The sequence below is a fragment of the Heptranchias perlo genome, chromosome 5 (assembly GCF_035084215.1).
Source record: "Heptranchias perlo isolate sHepPer1 chromosome 5, sHepPer1.hap1, whole genome shotgun sequence".
NCBI classification, from domain to species: domain Eukaryota; kingdom Metazoa; phylum Chordata; class Chondrichthyes; order Hexanchiformes; family Hexanchidae; genus Heptranchias; species Heptranchias perlo.
The window spans coordinates 94707920-94733993 of NC_090329.1; the positions used below are offsets into that span (position 1 = coordinate 94707920).

General features: G+C 37.7%; 1 protein-coding gene across 11 annotated transcripts in view; it reads right to left on the bottom strand.

The window, feature by feature from the left end:
• Nucleotides 1–311: 311 nt before the first annotated feature.
• The window catches only part of myb (v-myb avian myeloblastosis viral oncogene homolog), a 32065-nt gene continuing 6302 nt past the window's right edge, over nt 312–26074 (bottom strand). For 3 of the 11 annotated variants that reach the window (XM_067984833.1, XM_067984834.1, XM_067984838.1), the window contains exons 2-16: nt 24048–24165; nt 23664–23735; nt 22681–22773; nt 21120–21340; nt 16466–16697; nt 15424–15504; nt 14985–15089; nt 13334–13588; nt 12133–12495; nt 10729–10868; nt 9898–10012; nt 9679–9798; nt 8449–8556; nt 4247–4363; nt 312–1664 (exon numbers count right to left, since the gene is read on the bottom strand). In XM_067984833.1, coding sequence (XP_067840934.1) covers nt 1551–1664; nt 4247–4363; nt 8449–8556; nt 9679–9798; nt 9898–10012; nt 10729–10868; nt 12133–12495; nt 13334–13588; nt 14985–15089; nt 15424–15504; nt 16466–16697; nt 21120–21340; nt 22681–22773; nt 23664–23735; nt 24048–24165 — 2254 coding nt within the window. In that variant the 3' untranslated portion in view covers nt 312–1550. Of the gene's footprint in view, nt 1665–2000; nt 2082–2690; nt 2743–4246; nt 4364–8448; nt 8557–9678; nt 9799–9897; nt 10013–10728; nt 10869–12132; nt 12496–13333; nt 13589–14984; nt 15090–15423; nt 15505–16465; nt 16698–21119; nt 21341–22680; nt 22774–23663; nt 23736–24047; nt 24166–26074 lie in introns of those variants that run through there. The other 8 variants (XM_067984842.1, XM_067984843.1, XM_067984835.1 and 5 more) reach the window with 7 other exon arrangements.

The following is a 26074-nucleotide window of genomic DNA, read 5'->3' on the forward strand; positions in this document are numbered from 1 at the left end:
CAATATTCTCTGTATCTAATCATTGCACTATCCTTCTTTAGTAATTATGTTCAGATGTTATTTGCAACATTATCTCAAAATTGTGGAAAATTACCCTAAAAATAAGTATTGCTAAATCAAATTATTGCTGATACTAGCATGTTCCCAATGGTATACAAAAACAATACAAAAAAGGAGTGACTTCAGAATAATAAACGTCCTAATCTAAGTCACGGTACAGACACATAAAAGCAATACAATTTAGAAGTTATAATTTTTGCAACATTATCAGAAGTAAACAATTCTTTCCAAAATAAAGTGAAACACAAATCTTCTAAGTAGAAAAACACACTTTATTTTATGTACATGGCAGTTGATATACAATAGTAATCAAAACGTAGGTGCAGTTGATTTGCACCAAGCTGATATTAAGGCAGCACATTTTGACAATCACCTATTTTTGTTTTAAAACTAAGTGTTCAGTACATGTATACCAGAGGCGTTTGATATGGCAGTAGAATGAAGCCAAGACTTCTTGCACGAGTTGTTCAATGAAATCAAAATATATCTGGGCCAGAGTGCCTTGAGTTAAATATGAAATTAATGGGACAAAAGTAAAAAATTTAGTGAATACATCAGTGTTCTCCCAAAATACAAAAGGTGCATCATATTCGTTTTGTCACAATAAGGCAAAACTTTTCACTTCCCAAAAGTTTGTGTTTGTAAATGCTAGGTTTAAAAAAAATACTAGCTACCAGTGCATTGTTGATCAGCTAACACCATTTTCTCTCATAACTCTACTGCCCATTTCATGCAGCATGTCTACATGCTAAAGTCTTTAGCAGCACAACACATTATCCATTTGGCATTTACAAAATTAACTTACTGAATAAAATATACATTTTTCATACATAAAACTTTTTTTTTACATACAGTATCAGTATTATGCAAGCTACACACAAACACACACATGCACATATATAATATATATGTATATATAATATATATGGCTCAAAACCAGACCAAAAAAAAATCAAACAAAAACAATACTTCAAACCCAGTCAAATTTATATCTTCGAAAGCTTGATTTTTTTCATCTAATTTGGTTTGTAGTAATGCTATACCTCTATTTTGTCAACAGTGCATTTCATTTAATTTATTAACTTACATGTTTAAATTACAACAATCAGTCTTGAAGTACTTGCAAAGAGAGACCAATTGCTTTGTCCACCACCAAATACAAAAGAAATACTGATATGTTCCAGTCTGTTCTCCACAACTGAAAATAGTTATTCAATTTTTTTTTAAATACAAGGAGTCATTTTTGTAACTTCAAGCATCTTGTAATGTAGGTAAATGTGATACTTGTCTTTTTGGTTGGTAAAATACAACCACTCTAGTCTGACAAACTCAACAGAAGTGTGCTTAGTGAAGAATGCATTTTGTTCCATTCTGAATTATCGTAACACAACATTGCTCTACATCCATCAATGGAAACTTCATGAGAAGAAATGTTGATCATGACTCAACAATAAGTGTTTCAAAACTTCTTAATGCTTAGTTGGAAAAGATTACATGACTAATGTTCTGGTAGAAAAGGTGTTCATGTATTTGCGTGCTTGTTCAGTTACAATAAGTTGATCTTCAGTTTTCCCACAAGCCACAGCCTCCCAGGTATTAGCAAACTGCAAGAAAAGACACAGAAGTTACATTGCAATTTGAAAAGCAAACAATTAAATCCTTTGCCTAAAACCTGCTGTTCAAGACTCCACTATGGGCTACTAGCAGATACAGGGAAAAGTTAGATTCGTCCCATTGTAGTTACCTAGATTTTGCATTAGGTGACTAAACTTTCTAATTCTGTAAAAAGGTATATTTTGGTAAATAATGCCACCTCAAAGTATTTACTTTATATATTTTGCACAAAAACAATTCACATTTAACAAAAAAGAAAAAATATAAATGTATTTAAATAAAAAGAACAATTAAATATCTAATTGTTCCTATTATGAATCTCTTACTGGCTCTATGGAGTGCTAGGAACAGAGTTTCAGCTAACCAGGGTTCCAGGTCCAGGGACTTCTCAAATCCAGCTGGGATACCTGAAAATATATTACACGAGTCCAGCTGCCAGTATTTCACATTCAAGTACAGAATGTACACAATAATTACATCATCATCATTCTTTCCCCACCCCAAAATAGATCAACATTTGGAGTACTCTTGGGGCTAATTGCCTTGAACTGGTGAAATTAATTCTTTGTTTTCATTTCTCCGTAAAAACTCTATAGATTTATTTACTACTGTGCTTCTCTCTTGCCCTTAAGTTAAGTTGAACTAAAATTCATGTATGGACCAGATAAGATTGAGTTGCATTCACTTAAAACCTAAGTATTATTATAGTTGAGTATTCTGACAATAATTTTCTATTCACACAGTGGGAGCAAAATTAGTTAATGCCAGTAGGGCAAAATGGGTTGATAGCAAATCAGCAGCCTGCTTTACACCACGCCTGAGTTTTATTTGCACTGAAGTCAATGCCAGCCCATTTTGTGCTACTGGTGTTGACCAATTTCATCTCCAGTGACTAATCTACTATTTTCAGAATTACATCTTTAATATAAACATTCTACTAAAGCAATTAATAGCATATGTCATGCTAAGAAAATGGAAGTGAAAATTCCAGTCAGTAAGTAAATAAATAATCTTACAGGCCCAAGAAGTGAGGAGTTGGAGGCCATTCCCACCTCTTCAGGTAAAGCCCTATGATATAATTAATATTTTGTTTTATGTTTGCAAACTTTTTTTTTTACATCAGTTTCAGTGGCCAATTTATTACATGCATATGTTTTGGAACATTAGGAGTTAATGAAAGCTTTAAAAAAAATTAGAGCCAATTTTCTAAATGCTTGCTGCTAGCGCAGAGCTTTGCTACCGGGCGTGCATATTGGGAAATCACAGGCACATTCCCCATGATTTTCTATCCTTTAAAATTGTGGACACTGGTAGCGCACATACGTAAAATCATCCCTTGCATGTCTACACAGAACAGGTTTTGATGGAATGGATGGTGTAGTGGGTTGGAACAGTTTATAAAAAACTCCTGGGACTTGGGTTTGAATCCAGCCCAGGCAAAATGAAATTTGTGTTCTGTTAAATGAAGTTCGGTCAGTCTCAATTCAGTCTCCAATGAATGAAAATTCACAGCACAAGATTCTCATATTTTAGCATTCTCACAATGGAAAATGGAGTATTTTATGCGTTGAGATTCATTGAGGCAGCATGAGGGAACCTGATGCTGTACCATATAATTCCTTAACGACAAGAGCTAGATGCTGTTAATTAGTACGTGCAGAGAAAATCTGGTGTTTCTCAGCAGTTCAATTGCTTACTTTAATAAGCATACAAGCAGCAAAAAAAAGCTAAATGAGCATTGGATTTTTCAGATTCTAACAAAGAATTTTGTTTTTACTATTTTCCAAAAGCATGTGTAAAAAAAAATGGATAGGACAACAATGCAGATTCAAAGAGTGGCCACCACCCTCCCGATTTAACACCAGTTATTTGCCAAATTTTAAGTCTTTACACTGCAAAAATTGAAAACCTTCATTTTGGTTTCTGCAAGAATAAAAACCAAGATCTAACACTGTGAGCCAAGAGTGAACGCACCCAGATAGGCAAATGCAAACACGTTTTAGGCTCTGAACATTGATTTTAAATGCAAGTTTTACAGTAATTATGCAATATGAACTTTTGATTCATAACAATATTTAAAAGTGAATTTAAACTTTGCAAACTTATGCATGAAAACCTAATATAAAAATGATACTTTGAGCTTAACCTCAGCATAAAATGACGATGATGGTCTTAGCTATAAGACGTTCATGGATAAACTATAATTGTTTATTTCCCCTCACATCCTCTGTAAGAAGTGAGTAAATACAATCAAACTGCACAATTAAAAGATGATGGGGTGAAATTCAACTTCAGCATAGGAACAAAACAGGCGACAGTGGATCGGCTACCCGTTATAAACCCCGCCAATTTTCCTTTCCACTGAATTCAATGGAAAGGAAAATCGGGCAGGATGTATAATGGGTGGATGATCCGCAAACATCAGTTTTGTGCCTCTGCCCAAGTTGAATTTCACCCCCAATGCACCTATTTATATTACACATTGAATCAGAAAACCAACAAATTCCATTCCATAGGTTTGCAAAGCTCAGTTCTGTCGTCTAATCTTTGTAGCATAACTTTTTATACATACCTGCAAAGGACTGCCCATTTGCCTGCTCATTTGTACCGTAAATGCTTTGTTAAGAATATCATCTGTCTTCTCTGATACAGGCATCATTAGTACAGAACTAGTCAGGAGATTTTGCATCTAGAATGAAGAATGTGATCAAAATCAGTTTCCATTTATACTGCAGTGTATTTTTAAAAAGGTAATTTTCTTCCTTTTCCCCTCTCTATCGTCTTAGGCATGTGCTATCAACTGCTGCAATAGTTGCCAGCTAACCTGCTCCCAGGCTTCTCCATGAGCTATGGGTCGTCATGGCATTCACAACCTACGGTTCTGCCAGCAGCCTCCTAAAATTGTATTCTCCTAGTCTATGGTTGCACTACAAGGTCCATGAAAGCAACCCAGGGTAACTTTGATCTTCCTTTCCACTCTGAGGCAAAATGCCTGATATTCAACTGGCAACTTAAAAGAAAAGCACACTAGTATCAAAAAATCATCATGCAGATGTGGATCAATGTACTATCAACACACTCTCCTCTGTACTTTCTGTGTGTTTAAGTAAATACCACACCACACAACCACTCTTTTTAAGGGTCATTTACCTTGTTATGAGGACAAACAACCTTTTCTATTGCTCTTGAAGGTCTTCTCCATCTCTGGCCACTTTCTGTGGCCAAGACAGCAAATTGGACTTTAAGCTACTCTTGGCTGTTTCCAGGAGGGAACAACAGTACACTGATGGTAATGTTCAATCACTCCATGAAGAGATGACCAGTCACCAATCAGTACCTTTCTGCATAAGAGATCGGAAGCTCAGAAGAGTGGGGAAAATGGGAGCCTGTATCCAGCACTCTACAGCAATGCACAATGTTCTGGTCCGATAGCAAGACCAGTCATAAAGAACACCTGCTTAATAACAGTGAACAGCTGAACAAAGCAACAACTATCCAAAATAATGAAAATTCTTTTGGAGAGAAATTAGGGACTTTGAAGGTGCAGTATGTGTTTGACTTATAGAAACATAGAAAATTTATGGCACAGAAGGAGGCCATTCGGCCCATCGTGTCTGTGTTGGTCGAAGTAGAGCTATCCAGCCTAATCCCACTTTCCAGCACTTGGTCCGTAGCCTTGTAGGTTATGGCACTTCAAGTGTATATCCAAGTACCTTTTAAATGTGATGAGGGTTTCTGCCTCAACCACCTTTTCAGGCAGTGAGTTCCAGACCCCTACCACCCTCTGGGTGAAAAAACTTTTCCTCCGCTTCCCTCTAAACCTTCTACCAATTACTTTAAATCTATGCCCCTTGGTTGTTGACATCTCTGCTAAGGGAAATAGGTCCTTCCTGTCCACTCTATCTAGGCCCCTCATAATTTTATATACTTCAATTAAATCACCCCTCAGCCTCCTCTGTTCCCAAGAAAACAACCCCAGCCTATCCAATCTTTCCTCATAGCTAAAATTCTCCAGTCCTAGTAACATCCTCGTAAATCTCCTCTGTATCCTCTCTAGTGCAATCACTCTTTCCTAAAATGTGGTGACCAGAACTGTATGCAGTACTCAAGCTGTGGCTTAACTAGTGTTTTATACAGTTCCAGCATAACCTCCCTGCTCCTATAGTCTATGCCTCGGCTAATAAAGGAAAGTATCCCATTTGCCTTCTTAACCACCTTATCTACCTGTCCTGCCAGCTTCAGGGATCTGTGGACATGGACTCCAAGGTTCCCTCACTTCCTCTACACCTCTCAGTATCCTCCCATTTGTTGTGTATTCCCTTGCCTCATTTGCCCTCCCCAAATGCATTACCCCACACTTCTCCGGATTGAATTCCATTTGCCACTTTTCTGCCCACTGATATCTTCCTGCAGTCTACAACTTTCCTCCTCACTATCAACCACACCAATTTTTGTATCATCTGCAAACTTCTTAATCATGCCCCCTGTATTTAAGTCTAAAGCATTAATATATACCACGAAAAGCAAGGGACCTAGTACTGAGCCCTGTGGAACCCCACTGGAAATAGCATCCCAGTCACAAATACACCCATCGACCATTACCCTTTGCTTCCTGCCACTGAGCCAATTTCCCTTTTTGAACTATATTCAACTAAGCAATTAAAACATTTACACTTTTATTTCTTACCTTTAATTACGCACTTAAAAACATTTTACTCTCCCTTCTTTCTTCTTCAGTTTCAATATTCAATCATTGTGTTACTTTTTACTGCCTCGCCCAGCCAAGAATTGGAGTCCCCAAGAATTATATAATCTTTTCAACAATTTTTCTTTGGGGATGGGGATAAAGAAACTTTACTTTCAAAGATCATATGATGGTAATCCAGGCAATCTATGACATAGTTAAACACTGATGCATTTGACATTTTGATATTAGAGGCTTAACGGCAGATGTCTTGTATGACATTCCTCTGTTCACTATTTTAAGAGATATTAACTGGTTTAATATAACGGGTTTACCTGAGGTGAACTCTTCCATTAAAAGTGGACACAGGAATGTCACATAAATGTTTTAAGAGTTAGCCTGCTATTATTGCCAACAGTAATTTCTAACTTAAGACCTTCCACCCTTTCCTCTGGTTTGCATGGGTTGAAGAACTGATTAATAGGATCAAAATAATTCAATGTCAAAATAGTTGTTCAAAAATGTTGTTCTTGGGCATTTACATGTGGTTTTGGAGGATGTTGAGGTTGCCCTCAAAACTGATACTTTCTTTTGCTGTAGCGAACATTTGTTGTAGTTATAATAAATACACTCCTTATTTGTCAAATTCCATCTAACTTGAGGAATTCTGAGTACTAATTTGTCAGATGGTTAGTGAATAATCTGCTCCATGCTTTTGTTTTTTATGCTTTTTAAAAAATCTACATTCAATTGACATACGGTAGCAAGATTTTGTCAAAGTCATATAAATAGCATCTATGCATCCTTCACTGTAGTCCCAATTTTAACTTGGGAATCAGGTAGGCAGGGCCTGATTCAGGCTGCAAACCATCTCGGCCACGACAACAGATGGCTTGGGCGATTTTAACTCCCGGGCCTCATCTGCAATGCCCCCAGTCAGTTACCTGCCTAAAACCAGCAAGAATCAGCAGCTGGCTCCTTCTGGTCCCACAAGGAATTTTCTTTTTTTTTTAAAGTTAAATAAATGACCTGTTTAAGCCTCTTCTTCCCTCTGGGTTCACCTGGCAGGAAAACCACACAACTTCCCCGCTCAAGCCAATAGTTAAAATATCAGTCATGCCCCAATGACCTCATCAGAGCCTGATCTGCATGTTTAAAGAAGGACCCTGCCGGTTTCTGGCGGGTGTCCTTTGCGTCTGTGTAGAACTGCAGGTCAAAATGGAAGACTGCGGGAAAGGAGCAGGATATTGGAAGATTTTTAACTACCCGCCCGTTTGGATTCTGCCATGCGCGCAGGGTTAAAAATTGCTCCTTATATCTTTTATTCAGGGTAATCCAGTAATGAAGCAGAAAGAACCCTTTGGGTAGATTCCATCTATCAGACGGAGCGCACTGGCTGGCTGGTCGATAGTGTTGATGGGAGGCCCAGTCCATTTTGGGGGCCATCATTACCATACGGCCGTTGGACTCCAGGCGCCAAATGGGCTCCCCACTGCAGTTCATTGTCTTGAGGCAAGGTCGGGCAGCCCAGAGGCCGACCCGGCCAGCATCAAGTTAGGTCCAGTTGGGGGTGTGTTCATGGTGGGGGGGGGGGGGGGGGGGGGGAAATCTTGGTGAGGCAGCAACCTACATTCATTTTGTGGAGCTCAGACGATTTGTTCACCAAGGAGGCAACAGTGCTAAAAACAGCACTTTCCAAATCTTCAGGCCCTCTAAATTCAAATCGTCAAATAAGAAATATGAGTGAAAATAGGACTAATGTAGTTGGCTTGCACTATCCCACTATTAAAATACCTGCTATAGGCTAGTCGATGAGGGCTGTTGGTGTTAGTTCCATACAAGCCCACAGCCTGAATTATTCCCATTCTTCTTCCTGAAGAATCAAATATGATGCTATAACGGTTTATACATGGAGATTTGGGATTATTTTCCAGAAACACGAGAGGGTAAAACTGATAAGCTCCATCTTTCCTCACTTCAATTTCAAAACAGCTGACAATGCACAGTATTTGGGCATGAACTGCTATCTTATTGACTAAGGTGGTTGAAAAAGAACATAAGACGAGTATAGAAAGGTTTAGCACACATACAGGTACTTCTTCCAAAGGACCCTGTGAGAAAAGCTGAGTATTCAAGTGTTCCCTTTCCCATGGTGCCAATGTAAAGAATTTTCTCATTTTCTTATCGGGAGATTCCACCTGAAATTAATATATAAATTATTGAACTATACTGCTAGGAAAGTTAGAAAAAACATCTTGAACTACAAAGAAAAAGTACACAATTATCACGATATAATGATCCTCATTCTCTGAATGAAGGTCTTCTCCATACACACACAGACAAAATGTTATTTGCTCCATTGAGTCAGTACTGATGCTAGTGCAAAATTACCATGGTATGCAGGGAAAATCTACTTTTGTTGGCACAAAGCAAAGGTTGGCACTAAATCAATATTCAAAAACATTTCTAGTACCATTCCTGAATTTTGTCTGGACCCCGTGGCAAAAAAGAACTGAAAATGACTGGGTTAAAGCCGTCAAACTTTCCTTGCTATTCTCCTCCTTGATTGATAAATTGTGAAAATTCAAGAATTGTCATGATTAGAAATCTCAATTCTACTTTTCAAAAAATATAATATTGGTGAAGTAATGGCTCAATATTGTATTATTAACCACACAGGTATAATGCGTGTGTGCTGTAATTGAAGAATAAAAACACAATCTGGAAATTACTGTGAGCGATGTTGTCGTACGAATGCTCAGATAAATTCCTCTCCCCACTATTTTAATGGAGTTGTTAACTCATTTAAAATAAACAGGTTAAGACGTCCATTTAAATAGCAGAGAGAAAATTGATATGAGCATGTTAAGCGTTTGTATAATAGCAATACTTATAGTAATTTCCAGACTTTTATTCCTGCCTCCAATAAGTTATGATGTGGAGATGCCGGTGATGGACTGGGGTGGACAAATGTAAGGAATCTTACAACACCAGGTTATAGTCCAACAATTTTATTTTAAAATCACAAGCTTTCGGAGATTATCCCCTTCGTCAGGTGAGTGAGTGATTTTAAAATAAAATTGTTGGACTATAACCTGGTGTTGTAAGATTCCTTACATTTGTCCAATAAGTTAAGGATAGGGGGAGATTTGGAGAACAAAAGAGACGGTGCAAGTATACGATAGTTCTTTTAATCTCTAGCATATGTTCTATCTCAATAAAATGTAATCTCCTAAATCTTGCCCTGAAGGCTTTCTGCTGACCGTACAAGACTCGCTGCTTGTGGATCAGACCTGTTATAGAGAAAGCAAAGCACTTACTTCCTGTTTAATTTTCTTTAAAAGTGGTTGCCCATTTTCATGAAGACAATTTAGAATTGCAGTTTCATCAGCTTCTTGTTTAATTACATCTTGAATATCTTCTGCAAGATGAGATGGTGTCTTACGATGTAAGGAAATGAGACATTATCAAAATCTTTCTATACATCAGTTTCAAATTGATCTTTATACAGCGATGAACCATCAGCTAGACATCCTTACCAGCATCTTCAAAGGTCCATATTTGATTTCTTGGGCAGCAAGTGCATTTTTAAAGGGTGTAGGTGTTCTAGGTGAGCCTTCCAATATTGATCGTCTGATGTTTGGAGTTCTGAAACTGATCAAATAACAGCAGCTAAATTACTACATTTTTAAAAATTTCAACATGTTAACACATCCCTTTTAAACTCCCCTGCAGCTACACCCTTCTCTGTCAAAGGGAATACACGAACTTCCTGGTCCTAGACCTCTGCAAATGCTGATTTTGACCTGACTCCTGCAAGGTGCACAAAAGCAGCATGAAGTGACACATACTCAACTCTGAGTAAGTGCCTATATTCCATTTTACAGCTCCTACTGATGGAATAAGCAAGACTGCAAAGTTGCCTGGTGGGAAGCCACAGTTGCAGTGCATAATAAAAGAAAGCCAATGCCCAAACTGTCTGCCTCAATGATCACGTTAGGGGGGACAAATACAAGTTAAAATAGTATCTTGCAATGTGACTATAGTGATATTTGTGTATATTCTTTCAAAACACTTTGACCACACAGCTAAACATTTCGATCCATTAACTATGAAATGAAAGCTTACTTTGAATTCAATTGGACATTTTTTCTTAAAATATTTGTAAACATATAAAACACAAACATTCTGAAGTTAAGTTATGACAAAAAGACAATTTCCTCAACAAATGACTATGCTATATTCTAACAAAAGCCACTGCAAATCTATCACAAATAAGGCAAATCCTTAAATGAGTTGTTTTCTTTATTAATTAATTAATGTTATGAAAAAAGCAAACAAAAATTAACAAGGAACAGAAGCATACTGACGCATCATTTTCTTTTTGAAGCTTAGGTGTTTGGTCACGATGTAGTGGAGTTGTTACAATGACCTTTTGATTGCACACTGGAGTAGAAGTTAATGCAGGAGATTCCATTTCTAGATGGTCATTTGCAGATGTATTTAAAAACTGAAAGGAAAAAGAGCCATTAGATTGAACTGAATTCAACCAAAAACTAAAGTGTAAAGCAGCATCTACACAGATTAGGGTAAAAGTGAACCTCCAACAGAAATTATTCTCATTTGTGCATTTGAAACAATTAAAATTACTGGTAGATGCAATCACGCATCACAAAATAACACCCAAGAAAAAAAAGTTCTGTTTCCAGTAACATAATACGATGACTTCCAGAGGATTTAATAAAAAGTTTGAAACAGGAAGAAATTAATAAAGTATTGCAAAACGTTAGAATTTAATCAATCAATAAAATATTTTTGGAAGCATTTCACTCCTGAATATCCATCGTCTTTTTGTTAAAACCAAGAGGAAAAAACCGTGGTCCCTGAAAATCTGTGGACCAGTGTAAGTTACTACATTTATGCCGGCATCGTGCTGTTGGAACATTCACTGCTAACCCTCGTAAATTTTCTGGGGTAAGGGAGAAAGTTGCCTAATTTGCAAAGGGGCCGAGTTAAAAATTAAAACCAATTGTTTCCAAATCTTTATGGATCCAACCATGATCCCAGCCTAAACCCCCAGGTGCTCGCGACATCAGCCCCTGGGTCAGCCAGTACGCCTGCTCTCACCAAGCGTACCTGCACCAAGCATACACTGAGTCCCAGTGAAGATCCAGGGAGCATGAATCCAATATGTTATTGGTCATGTTTGGGGCAGGTGGAAGGGCTGCCCCCAATAGCCCAACCCAGAAACTTTGATGGTAAGCCAGGCATTCCAGCATGCTTCTGCCATGTGATCTCAGGGACATGCTTTTTAATAAGCTCAATAATAACATTTAAAATTACAGTCTCAGGATACTTCAGCCAAAAGGATACAAGTTAAAAGTATCAAGACGCCAAAAGATTGTGTTGAAATTGCAATATAGGAAATCTTTGTATCTGGGAGATTAGAGACGAGTCCAAGTCTTGGTTACGGGAAACACAACTTTTTGACTAAACTGAATACAAAATGTAAAAGAAAAGCCAAACATATTCTAGAAAACTCAATGAGAAAAGTTGGTATTTAAGTGCACAAAAATGAAAGCATAACTAATTAGCATTGTGCTGATCTGAGAAGAGTGGTCAGAGGGACAGTAGTGAGTGGGTTAAAAATACATAGTCAAATCAGTGAGTACAAAAGTGATTAGTCATTTGTTCCGTAGAATTAGTTTCTAAATTGTTAACCATTTCATGTCTGTTGCAGTATTAGTAATATCTGTTGATTACTGTTCATCTACCTGCGAGGGAGAGAAGGGCAGACCTTTGACATGGGCACGCTTGGGAGTAGAGCAGCTGAAGTCAGCTAGTGTGGAGCAATTACTATCACCACTGGTTGAGTGGTTGGGATGCCCTCTCTTTTTGCGGCGAAGGATAGTTGGTGGAGTGCTGAACTTTGAAGGAGAGGGTGAGCTGAGCGAAGCAGGGGAGCCCTGACACACCATACTTTTGCTTAGGCTTGTGTTAGTATGTCCTTCACACTGGCAAACGCTGCTCTCTTTGTGCTGAAGCTGCGTGATTTTGGCTGTAACATTTTTGCTAGGTGTGCTGTCTTCCCCTTCGAGGAAGTCGAAACTGCTGAGATCACCCCATGTAGATGGATCCTGAAACAATTTGGGAGGCACGAATCTATAAACGGCGAACAGTGCCACCTGTGTAACTAAATGCTATATGCTATAGCTTTCAAAGCCATAGTAACGTTTGCTGGGAATACCACTTTTTCAACTACTTGTACTTTAAGTCAGTTTTTAAAACACGTTTAAAATTCTCGCTTCCTCCAAGATTTTCAGACAGTAAGATCTATAACTAAAAGCAATGAGTTGCATATAAATTTGTTTCTCCCAAACCACTTTACAGTTTCTGTCAATCTTACCTGTTGATTATGAATGCATGAAAATTCATCAGAAATCAAAGATTGTATTCAATTTATTTAAAAAAAAAAAATCAAACCTATTGTATGATTTAACAATGTAACTTGATTCAAGATACTGAAATGTCTAACTCATAGGGCAGAACTTTCCACTTCGGTGGGGTTGTAAAATGGACTACATCGAATCTGCTGCCTGTTCTATAGCCCACCCGATTTTCCTTTCCAATGAGGTGTATAACGGGCAGCCGATCTGATATTGCCTGTTTTACGATCCTGCCGAAGCTGAAAGTTGCAACGATAGTTTTTACCTGCACGGACCTGTCATGAGTAACAATCTTGAATTTCACATCATGCGCCATATTAGCGCCATATTTAACTGTAGTGATGAAATATTTTGATAATACTATGTATTTTTTTCACCGTATGATACTGACTAATCTATTACCCATAATTCCAGAGCCCACCTTACAACAGCCAACTAAATTTAAGAAATCAGATGCCAATTCTATATAAAAACAGCAGTCATATGTATCTGACTTTAACCAAAGACACAAAAACTGAAAGTCACTCACTGAATCTATGAGTTGAAGTGTTTCTGTGTATTCAGAATTTGGAACATTTCTCAAGGGTGAGAGTATTCCATTAGGATGAATCATGCATCTTGCTGGTGATGCACTTTCTTCTGGCAAGCAACCGTGATCCATGTGAGGTGGATGTGCGGGCTGTCGATGTTCTCCCAGGCAAGTAATGGCCACACTGCTGTTGTGAGCTCCTGCATTATCAATGACTACAGTACCGTTCCAACCAGAGTAGTCTGCTGCTTGAGTCTGCAGAAAAGGAAGAGAGAACGTAAAGGAAGTTAGCAATTAGATTGCACAAGTTTGAATTAGATATTAGCTTAAGCATTTTAGCAGTTGCATCATTCTGGTAAATTACATTTGAAACCCTATGTAAAGAGCTTTTCCTGCTCTACACAAAATATTGCCCTGCTGTTGTCTAAATTAGAACACATATTCGCTGTACATACTCTTGTCTTTTTTTTTCCCTCAACAAAAAAATTGCAGGTAATTAAAATATTGTAACCAAGGTTTAAATGTCGTTATTAATGAATAAAGCAGTTGAGTAATGGGCCATGGCTTCTGCCTAATCAAGGAAAACTTTAGGACAACATAACTAAGTTTGTGGAGTTGTGTGTTCTATGTGGCTTTTTTCCTGTGCTGGTTAAAATTCTAGTGCAGGCCATTTTAGAATGTTGAGTTAGAGTTGCTTTTGTAGCAGTAAATTACTGCAGCTAACCCTTTTTGATGCTACAGCTCACACCAACGCAACACAGAGGTGCGCAAATCAAAATTGTCAGAAAATAGAGGAGAAATTAGAGATAAGCTTAATATGTAGTCAGGTGATGGAAGAAATGGTAAACTTTTAAAATAAAATCAGGTTTATATAGTTTCTAAATGTAAACTATTAGTACAGTTACATAAATTATCATGCAGGTTATTTTTCATGCAAACCCACCGTACCAACAATTCCCCCTCAAAAACCCTGAGTATGCTGGCCATTTATTTCCACTTGGGTATATCTGGCTTTTACCACATACAGTAAAACCAAAACCAGTACTGTTGCTTTTACAACTGAAATACTGCTCATACGTTACGGAAATGAGTGAAAAGCCAGCAAGAGTTTTTGTCATGCATCACTATCTGCTAATAATTTAGACAAAATGGGTTAATATAACCAGCCATGAAAATAATGCACAGTTTAAAAAGAACATTGAAGTAAACAGTCAAAACATGCACTTTAAAAATTAATGTGTGCAAGCGATGAAATGCAATGCAAAAAAGAACAAAGCCATAGAAAGCAAAAGACAGATTTGGAAGTGGGCTCTAGATTATTTTTTTCAGCAAGTTAAAAGTCATTTTATTGGGTATGATACGGTGAGGAAAAAAATATATATCACTTCAGCAAATCAGTATTACATGTATTTATTGGTATGGTGATATTTAAGATTTATGGAAATGAAATAGATGTATTTAAGTCAATAAACAGAAAGTGCACCCATTATTACTCTACAATTGTCTTGTAGAGATTTCAGTTTTAAAATTTATTTTTGGGCATGATAGATTTGAAATTAATATAGAGCCTTTAAAAGGTAGAGATGAAAAGAAAAGAGCACTGGGGTGAAGCTGCTAGCCCTTTATCCAAGCCGCACAGTGACATTCTTACTGGTAATGCCTGCTGCCCTCTCAGTTCATTTTCAGTCGACATTAGTAGCAACTCTAATTCCTTTATTCTTTTCTCTTTTTCAGGATCTTCATCATTATAGTGCCTCTGAAATTAAGAGTTGAGGGAAAAGAAAGAAGAGATCAAAGGGTATGATTTTAAATATAATGTTACACTGATTAAGACTTCCAGACTTCAGCTACCACAGCTGAGGCCAAGGCAACCATGAAGGTCAAAACCAACTATTAACGAACTTGCTTGTGGATAAATGGTAATGACTAGCTCCTAATATAGAGAGGATACATTTCTTCCAAAATCAAAATTTTGATCACATATTGTATTTCCTAAAGGATGCATTTATTGAATTTAAAACTAACCTTGAAGAACAGTGGTCTTTGTAGCGCACATAAAAGTGATCAGGAAGAAAACAAATTCAACTTACTTGAATAGCTGCAGTGCCTGGTTGGGGAATGTTGGCCATGTTCACATGTAGAGCTACTGGATAGGGCATCTGATTGGAAATCTGAGCAAAATTACAAAAGAATCAATACTGCAAGAGCTGTTGGTATTTTTCTGTATTATGTTTAGATGTATTATAGTACAAATAGCATGAAATATGAATAAATCTGAAACAGCTACAATCCCCAATAATTTATTAAGAAAAATAACTGCAGTTTGTAATAATATTCAGCTATTTATAAACACATTGCACTCATAAATGCCTATAAAATCTCACTGTTTGCAATATGTAGCATTTTTAAAATTTATGCAGAAAAAGCAACTATAATGAAAAGCAGAAATACCAGTTGGAATACAAAGCCACATTCATGAAAAAGTTACTGAATAGCTTTTCTTCCATTAACCGTTCAAAATTAATAGACAGATATACATACTACAGCATACTTGCATTGGAGGCAGTTCAGAGAAGGTTCACTAGGTTGATTCCGGGTATGGAAGGGTTGTCTTATGAGGAAAGATTGAACAGGTTGGGTCTATACACATTGGAGTTTAGAAGAATGAGAGGAGATCTTATTGAAACATACAAGATTCTGAGGGGACTCGATAGGATAGATGCTGAGAGGATGTTACCCCTCATGGGGGAATCTAAAACTAGGGGGCATAGTCTCAGAATAAGGGGTCGCCTGTTTAAGACGGAAATGAGGAGGAATTTCTTCTCCCAGAGGGTCGTGATTCTTTGGAATTCTTTACCCCAGAAAGCTGTGGAGGCTGAGTCATTGAATACATTCAAGGCTGAGTTAGACAAATTTTTGATCAGCAAGGGAGTCAAAGGATATGGGGAAAAGGCGCGAAAGTGGAGTTGAGGTAAATATCAGATCAGCCATGATCTCATTAAATGGCGGAGCAGGCTCGAGGGGCCGAATGGCCTACTCCTGCTCCTATCTCTTATGGTCTTATAGCACAGTTAGGATTGGCATGCAAAAGCCATAAATTTACTAGAAGGAAGAAAAATCCTAACATCTTACCTCTTGTGGGTCAGGAATGTGAAAGTATGCATAGTCACCATTTACTTGGGGTTGGGTAGTTGGCAACTGGGCGGATGGAGGAGTATGGGCAAAACCCATAATATGGTTATTTTTTTGAAAGTTTGTGGTCACCGTTGGCTGGCTAGTTTTAGGAGACTCCTGCAGATAGCCCTCTTGCTCTACTTTACGACGCATTGTGGAATTCCAATGGTTCTTGATAGCGTTATCAGTCCTACACAGAGATAATTTTTAAAAACACATATAAATCAACAATTCATGGAAAAAGAATTAAACTAGAGAAAAGAAAAGTTGCTTAGAAATCAGAATTCTTTGGCTGTTGTATAGATTGTGGACAAACAACTTACGGCAAAAATAGGCCATCCCCTTTAACTAGCAGTGGTAGCCAGAAAGCAGTGTATCAGAGGGATACAGTATAACAGTTCTTCGTTACTCATCTACCCATAGTACTCACTCAGAGACTGAAATCTTTTTTAGCTAGACATATTTGTTTGCGACTGTAAATATGTTCATGTGGAGGATAAACACCAACACAGACTGGTGGGCCAAACAGCCTGTTTCCATGTTGTAATTTCTATGTTAACAGTCAAAATTCTAATCATAGCTGTACTGATCCTTCTAACAACCCACTGAAGTGGCGGCAAGCGGCACCTGTACATCAGACAATGGGAATTGAGACGTTACGGAAATTAGCCCAGATATAAAGCTCATAAAAGAAAAGAAAGACCTGCATTTATACAGTGCTTTTCATGACCTCAGGATGTCCCAAAGAGCTTTACAGCCAATGAAGTGTAGTCACTGTTGTAATGTACTCATGTTGAATCAAGAGAAATTCTTTAAAATCTTGTTCCCATTTCTAAAGGCTGACTAGCATGTTGCTAACATTTTCTGTAGAACACAAAGACCATGATGATGGTGCACATTACCCCATTAAATAAGGAAACTCAAAACTGTGGCAACCAAATCCCAGATATTGATGAAACGGACAACTGCAAAAGTGCGCCCTAATGCTATTACCACTTATTAGACCTCGTCAACAAGGTCCACTGCCTACACTGTAAAGCTCAATCCCTAATAAAACTGTACCGCGTATATTGTGTAGTATGAAAGCAATATTTAACAATAACTACGAATTTCACAAGATAATGTGAGAAAAGCCATTCAGTGCACTTTGGTTCATCCATCCAAAAAGACCCTAAAAGTTCCTCCACACAGCATCTAATTGGTTCTTAAATGTTTTTTTGCCTCCACTACTGTCTTTCCTCATAGCTCAGATCTTTAGATTAGGGATCAACCTCATATATCTTCTCTGTGCTGCCTCCAGTGCTTATCTGTCCCCTTTTTGTCCCAGTGACTAGAATGGGCAGAGTATTCAAGGTACGGTCTGACCAGAGCTCCATACAATTTGATCATAGCATCCTCTGACTCCGTTTGGCTATACAATTCAACAATTTATTGGCTTTGGTAATGGTTCTGCTGTTGCCATTTACAGCTCCTCTAGACCTATCTATGGTTTCTTTACTTGTCTCATTATCACCCCCTTTGCCTTGCACCATCATCCTTTATGCCATTTAATCACTCTTGCTCAGAGCACAATTTCAAAATTTGCAGATGATGCAAAACTTGGAAATGTAGTAAACAGTGAGGAAGATAGTAATAGGCTTCAAGAGGTCACAGGCAAGCTGGTGGAATGGGCGGACACAGGGCAGATGAAATTTAATGCAGAGAAGTGTGAAATGATATATTTTGGCAGGAAGGAGGAGAGGCAATATAAACTAAATGGTACAATTCTAAAGGGGGTGCAGGAACAATGAAACCTGGGGGTATATGTGCACAAATCTTTGAAGATGGCAGGACATGTTGAGAAAGCAGTTAAAAAAGCATACATGATCCTGGGCTTTATAAATAGAGGCATAGAGTACAAAAGCAAGGAAGTTAAGTCAAACCTTTATAAAACATTGGTTCGGCCACAGCTGGAGTATTGTGTCCAAATCTGGGCACTGCACTTTAGGAAGGATGTGAAGGCCTTGGAGAGGGTGCAGAAAAGATTTACTAGAATGGTTCCAGGGATCAGGGACTTCAGTTATGTGGAGAGACTGGAGAAGCTGGGATTGTTCTTCTTAGAGCAGAAAAGGCTAAGAGGAAATTTGATAGAAGTGTTCAAAATCATGAAGGGTTTAGATAAGATAAATAAAGAGAAACTGTTCTCCTTGGCGGATGGGTTGAGAAACAGAGGACACAGATTTAAGTGATTGGCAAAAGAACCACAGGCGATATCAGGAAAAACTTTTTTATGCAGTGAGCAGTTATGATCTGGAACGCGCTGCCTGAAAGGGTGATGGAAGCAAGTTCAATCATGGTTTTTAAAAAGGAATTGAATAAATACTTGAAGGAGAAAAATTTGCAGGGCTACGGGGAAAGAATGGGGGAATGGGACTAACTAGATTGCTCTTACGAAGAGCCGGCATGGGCTCAACGGGCCGAATGGCCTCCTTCTGTGCTGTAACAATTCTATGATTATTAAAGTTTTGATACTACAATCGGATAATTTACTACAGGACTAATTTTTATGGGGTCCAGCAGACTTTACACTAGTCAAAAATAAGAAGGAGGCATATGACATGCATAGGCAGCTGGGATCAAGTGGATCCCTTGAAGAGTATAGAGATTGCCGGAGTAGAGTTAAGAGAGAAATCAGGAGGGCAAAAAGGGGATATGAGATTGCTTTGGCAGATCAGGCAAAGGTGAATCCAAAGAGCTTCTACAAATACATAAAGGGCAAAAGGGTAACTAGGGAGAGAGTAGGGCCTCTTAAGGATCAACAAGGTCATCTATGTGCGGAACCACAAGAGATGGGTGAGATCCTGAATGAATATTTCACATCGGTATTTACGGTTGAGAAAGGCATGGATGTTAGGGAACTTGGGGAAACAAATAGTGATGTCTTGAGGAGTGTACATATTACAGAGAGGGAGGTGCTGGAAGTCTTAACGCGCATCAAGGTAGATAAATCTCCGGGACCTGATGAAATGTATCCCAGGACGTTATGGGAGGTTAGGGAGGAAATTGCGGGTCCCCTAGCAGAGATATTTGAATCATCCACCTCTACAGGTGAGGTGCCTGAAGATTGGAGGGTAGCAAATGTTGTGCCTTTGTTTAAGAAGGGCGGCAGGGAAAAGCCTGGGAACTACAGACCAGTGAGCCTGACATCTGTAGTGGGTAAGTTGTTAGAGGGTATTCTGAGGGACAGAATCTACAGGCATTTGGAGAGGCAGGGACTAATTAGGAACAGTCAGCATGGTTTTGTGAGAGGAAAATCATGTCTCACGAATTTGATTGAGTTTTTTGAAGGGGTAACCAAGAAGATAGATGAGGGCTGTGCAGTAGACGTGGTCTACATGGACTTCAGCAAAGCATTTGACAAGGTACCGCATGGTAGGTTGTTACATAAGGTTAAATCTCATGGGATCCAAGGTGAGGTAGCCAATTGGATACAAAATTGGCTTGACGACAGAAGACAGAGGGTGGTTGTCGAGGGTTGTTTTTCAAACTGGATGCCTGTGTCCAGCGGTGTGCCTCAGGGATCGGTGCTGGGTCCGCTGTTATTTGTAATTTATATTAATGATTTGGATGAGAATTTAGGAGGCATGGTTAGTAAGTTTGCAGATGACACCAAGATTGGTGGCATTGTGGACAGTGAAGAAGGTTATCTAGGATTGCAACGGGATCTTGATAAATTGGGCCAGTGGGCCGATGAATGGCAGATGGAGTTTAATTTAGATAAATGTGAGGTGATGCATTTTGGTAGATCGAATCGGGCCAGGACCTACTCCGTTAATGGTAGGGCGTTGGGGAGAGTTATAGAACAAAGAGATCTAGGAGTACAGATTCATAGCTCCTTGAAAGTGGAGTCACAGGTGGATAGGGTGGTGAAGAAGGCATTCAGCATGCTTGGTTTCATTGGTCAGAACATTGAATGCAGGAGTTGGGATGTCTTGTTGAAGTTGTACAGGGCATTGGTGAGGCCACACTTGGAGTACTGTGTACAGTTCTGGTCACCCTATTATAGAAATGATATTATTAAACTAGAAAGAGTGCAGAAAAGATTTACTAGGATGCTACCGGGACTTGATGGTTTGACTTACAGGGAGAGGTTAGACAGACTGGGACTTTATTCCCTGGAGAGTAGGAGGTTAAGGGGTGATCTTATAGAAGTCTATAAAATAATGAGGGGCATAGATAAGGTCGATAGTCAAAATCTTTTCCCAAAGGTAGGGGAGTCTATAACGAGGGGGCACAGATTTAAGGTGAGAGGGGAGAGATACAAAAGGATCCAGAGGGGCAATTTTTTCACTCAAAGGGTGGTGAGTGTCTGGAACGAGCTGCCAGAGGCAGTAGTAGAGGCGGGTACAATTTTGTCTTTTAAAAAGCATTTGGACAGTTACATGGGGAAGATGGGTATCGAGGGATATGGGCCAAGTGCAGGCAATTGGGACTAGCTTAGTGGTATAAACTGGGCGACATGGACATGTTGGGCCGAAGGGCCTGTTTCCATGTTGTAACTTCTATGATTCTATGATTCTATGATATTTTCTGCAGATCAGGCTTAAACATTTATTTCTTCAACACAGCTTACCTTCCAGGAAGTAGCTTTGCTATTTCTGCCCATCTATTTCCAAGTTTTTTATGTGCTTGATATATAATTCGGTCTTCTTCCTCAGTCCAGGAAGTTTTTTTCACTTCAGGATTCAGGTGATTATGCCACCGTTCCCGGCACTGTTTTCCTATTCTGCCTTTTAAGTGCTTTGCAATAACAGACCAGCGCTTTGGGCCATATTTCTGAACAAGTTCTATTACCTACAATAAAAAGTTGAATTTTAAAAATACAATATCCAAGTTATGTGGATTTTAACATTATTCCAAATAATGGACTTTATCTTAAAATAGTTAAGAAGTAAATTCAGAATTTTTAAGTTATCAGAAACATTGTGCATTCTTTAATAATTTATTATTGTTCACCAAAAGAAAGAAGATCTTACATGTCCAAAACTTAATACATTTTACATATAAATAAAGCATGGAAAAAGGAATAAGAAATATTGGATATGGTACCCTCAATACATTAACGGAATTTATTCCTGAGAATGCAAAAACCTCTAATATACACCATAATTGCTCCAATGTTCTATTGACTGGGTGTCCTTTTAAAAATGGTTCTGTATTACACCTAGTGACATTAGGAACATAGGAACTGTTACAGGCCATTCAGCCCCTCAAGCCTGTTCCATCATTCAGTTAAATCATAGCTGATCTGTACCTCAACTCCATTTACTGTCTTTGCTCCATATCCCTCGATACCCTTACCTAACAAAAAATCTGTCGATCTCAGTCTTGAAGATTTCAATTGACCCAGCATCCACAGCCTTGTGGGGCAGAGTTCTAGATTTCCACTATCCTTTGTGTGAAAAACTGCTTCCTGATTTCAATCCAGAACAGGTTCTTTAGGTCAAGTGCCAAGTCAAAAAAACAACACTTCTAAGTACTAAACCTTTCAATAAATGCCCTCTTGTTCTGGATTCTCCCACCAGAGGAAAGAGCTTCTCTGTATCTACTCTATCGAATCCCTTTATCATTTTAAACACCTCAATTAGATCACCCTTCAACTTTCTAAACTTAAGGGAATACAAGCCAAGTTTATGCAACCTGACCTCATAATTTAACCCTTTAAGCCCTGGTATGATCCTAGTGAATCTGCATTGTACGCCCTCAAAGGTCAATATTGGTTGTAAAGGACAACTAACCACAATTTATTTTTAAAAATCACTAGACAGTTATCACATTCTAAGCCTATTAAAACATTGCTATTATTTTATATATTATTTGCATCATAATATCTAAGCAACCTAGTTAAGAAAGGCTTTCTGGTTGGTTTACCTCTCTCACACTATTTTCCAAGTTATTTTTCTCCCTTTTTTATGTTCTATTTGCACAACATCCAGACTGAACAAGCAAGCAGGCTACCTACTATTAAGGCCTCTGCATACACTGCTATACAATGCACATGTCCAGGCATTATTTGGCATTTCTCTCAGCTGAGTGGTGAGTTTCTGATCACTGTTGGGTTCTTTGGGTCAAGTACCAAGTCAAAAAAAAACAACACACTTCTAAGTACTAAATCTTTCAATAAATGACCCTACCCTTTGATCCTCTTCTTTTGTCCAAGGGCCTTTAATAAGTTCAGGGTTTAGAACTTTTTGCCATCGGTGTTGGCACTGCACATCGGTCCGGTTCTAGATTTGTAAAGGAATACAGGAACTAATTCTAATGTTTTAAAGAGTTTTCAAGAGAATGTACAACACTTTGTGGCTTTAATTCAATGCAATACTAAGCAGACAAGTTTCATTTCTGCATTTCACTTTTCAAGCATGTAAATGTATAAGATAACAAGGGAAAGAACTTATCAAGTTCAAAAGCCTTTGACATATCACTTTCCCATAGCCGAGAGATTATTCTATTAAACAAATACAGACTATGGTATTTTGTCAACATTTTGTGTTGCATACCATACTGTTTGCTCATAGTTCATTTTTCACAGTTCTTGACTTCATAAAACTACATATAATCTTAATGGAACAGCTGCAGCAAGTCAGGTGTCAGATAGTTTACCAGGTGTTTGGTGGTAAGACATTCTGTTGGTGAAAGTGAAATTAAATAATCCAGAAATTAAATAACCTATTCAAGGGTCATCAAATACGTATGGCTTATCTTATAGTTCTGAGCGACCTAAAGATTTTGTACCTCTGTATAATAGTTGAAAAATATATTTTTTAAACTCAACACACAACATTCTGGAAGAGTACTGTAACAGCATTGCAACAAGAAAATCTATTCAATTGGGTATTATAAAGTAAACCCTTTTGTCATGCATCATTTCAAACATGGTCTTTTACAGGTGATGGGAGTGTGTTAAGCAATTGGATTTATTATTTTAAAAAGATCACTATAATTTGCTCATGCACTTATCTGTACATGCTTAACATTTATATATGTAGTTATATCAATTTTCAAAAACAAGGACATACAATTCATTTTCAGAAAATCAGTACATATAATATATATTTACTTTAAGTTAAACTAGCATCTTGAATTATACATAAATAACACAGAAAATAGTTCTTACAGGAAGGAAATTAGCAATCACTTTCCAGTCTTCTGTTCCATGTTGTTCAACTAATTTCTTCAGCTTTTCATCCTTTAAAAAAAATGAATGTTTTGTATTCATTGTGTATATACACACAATAAATAAAATCCCAAGTTGAAGCTGCAAGACTTTTGAATAGGTCAAGATAGCAATAGTTTAGACTGCACTAATAAGTATCAGAATTACATTTTTTTTCATCAGCAAAATACTATTTTCAGTTACTTCAAGATTTTATGCTAAATCAAAGGACTTTAGTATAACTTATATGTGTCGAACAATTTTTAGTTTAGTTAATTTGATGACACTTTTAGTTTATAGGTGTTAAAAAAAAAGCTGCATCAAATTCAGCTAATCTTGACATACCTCTTCACGTGTCCATCGGGTTTTACTTAACTGGCGTTTACAAGACTTTGGTTGTGGACCATCATAATCATGATCAAACATTTCAATCTCTTCTTCCTCCTCATCACTACTGTATAAACTACAAACAAAATAATTGTATGAATCAGGCAGTAATTTATACCTACAAGTCTTGAATACGTTCTCATGAAACATAATTGCAGGTTTCCAGCGAAGAATGAAAACTGTTACAGCATTTTCAAATACAGTAATCTAGAAACATCAGACATTAGGCCCACTATAGCATTCACAGACATGTTCCAAACAACTGTTTTGGACAATGTCTGGAAAAGTATTATGATATTAATAGCTTTAAATAGTTAATAGTAGAATCCAATTTCCACACAAAGTTATAAATATTTTTCTAATGTATTTAATTCTATTTTAATAGCCAGATCACTTAACATATACCGATCAAATAGCAAAATAATTCTATTAATAATGGAAGCATTGTTTAAAATTAACACTTGTAAAAGACTCCTAATGGATCAGTAAAAACATTTTGATATCAGTACATGCTCACTGAATTCCATTTCCATGCATAAGCATCCAGCAAGTGCATTTTTCAAATGTATCTAATAAGTTGTCCATAAAGTAAGTACATTTTGTTTGTATAATGTTGACATATCAATGTTATTATTACAGATCAGTGACTTTTGTTAGTTTTATGTTCACTTTAAAATGTCAGCCTCTATTAAAGAAATGAAGATTTGTTACAATTGTTATTCCTGCATTAGGCATTTGTAAGACATAAATGAATTAATTCATTAAACTAATAGCCTATATATACATGCACTAAAAAAAACTTAGCCTGTACTCCCCGAGGGTTTGCCAGTTTTATCTAATGCACAGCTGAGCCTTATAAACCAAGAATGTCACCATCCCTATACCCAGTCTGAGTTAGCTGACCTATGTTGGGGTAGTGATAGGGGCGTTGCAATTGGGAAGAGAATATCTAAATTGGCCAAAGTTCCCACTCTTGACCTCCAATTATTTCTGTAGGAGATGTGCGTGTGTGGATGTCAAGTGAGGACACAATCGGGCTCAGGTGTGATGTTCTCTATGGTCAAATAGTCTGAAAAGTTCTCTGAAAAGACTCATATGAATAATGGCCATTGGGCAAGGTAATAGAGGGCAACTTTTGCCAATAAATTCCTACCCCAGGGATGAGTTAACACCATCAGGAGACGAGAGAGTAGAGAAAACTAGCCTCAGAATTATTCTTGTATTCGTACGTTGTGTATAAATTGGATAAGTAGCAATACCCCAAACATCCTGAGTGATGGCTGCAGATCTGCATCCAATGATACTCCACATTTCAAGTTACTAGATTCAGTAATGCCATTATTGGAAGGCACCAAGTGTAGTCTTGGGTCTCCCCACAAAAAGGGAGGTAAAATAGAGGAATTACTTAATGTCTCATTTGTGCACTCCCAGCACCCAGTTTCAAACCAGCAATAGGTGGGAGCAGGTTCCTTGTGGATAGGTATTGTGTACAGTACATGAAAACCAAAGGGAAAAATAGCTCTCAAAAATGTTCTTTCCACACAAAAATTAAATAAAAGCTTTAAATATATTATGCTGTTCAAATGCTTTGTCAGAAGTTAACTTTTCTATAAAGCATAGTATAACTGATATGTGAAATATCAGCCCACCATCAATAATCTTAGCTGACTTAAGCATGATTAGAAGGCAGTCAGGTTCTCATTAACACACAAAATAAATGATATTGTAGTCATTGTCATTCCAATCTCTTCAAAAATATCACTAAACTCTAGTACAGCTACCAAAAAGGAGATAGTTACATTTTTTTTTCTTAAGCCCTACTTTAATATAATATATGCACCACCTATCAGTTGGACTAGACTTCTTAGGACCGTCAGGAATGCCACTCCAAGTTCAGCCTGCAGGAGGCAATGTTCCAGCAGGAACATGACTCAAACAAGATCATTTTTTTTCTCTCCCTGCACATCACTCCATCTAGTGGTATA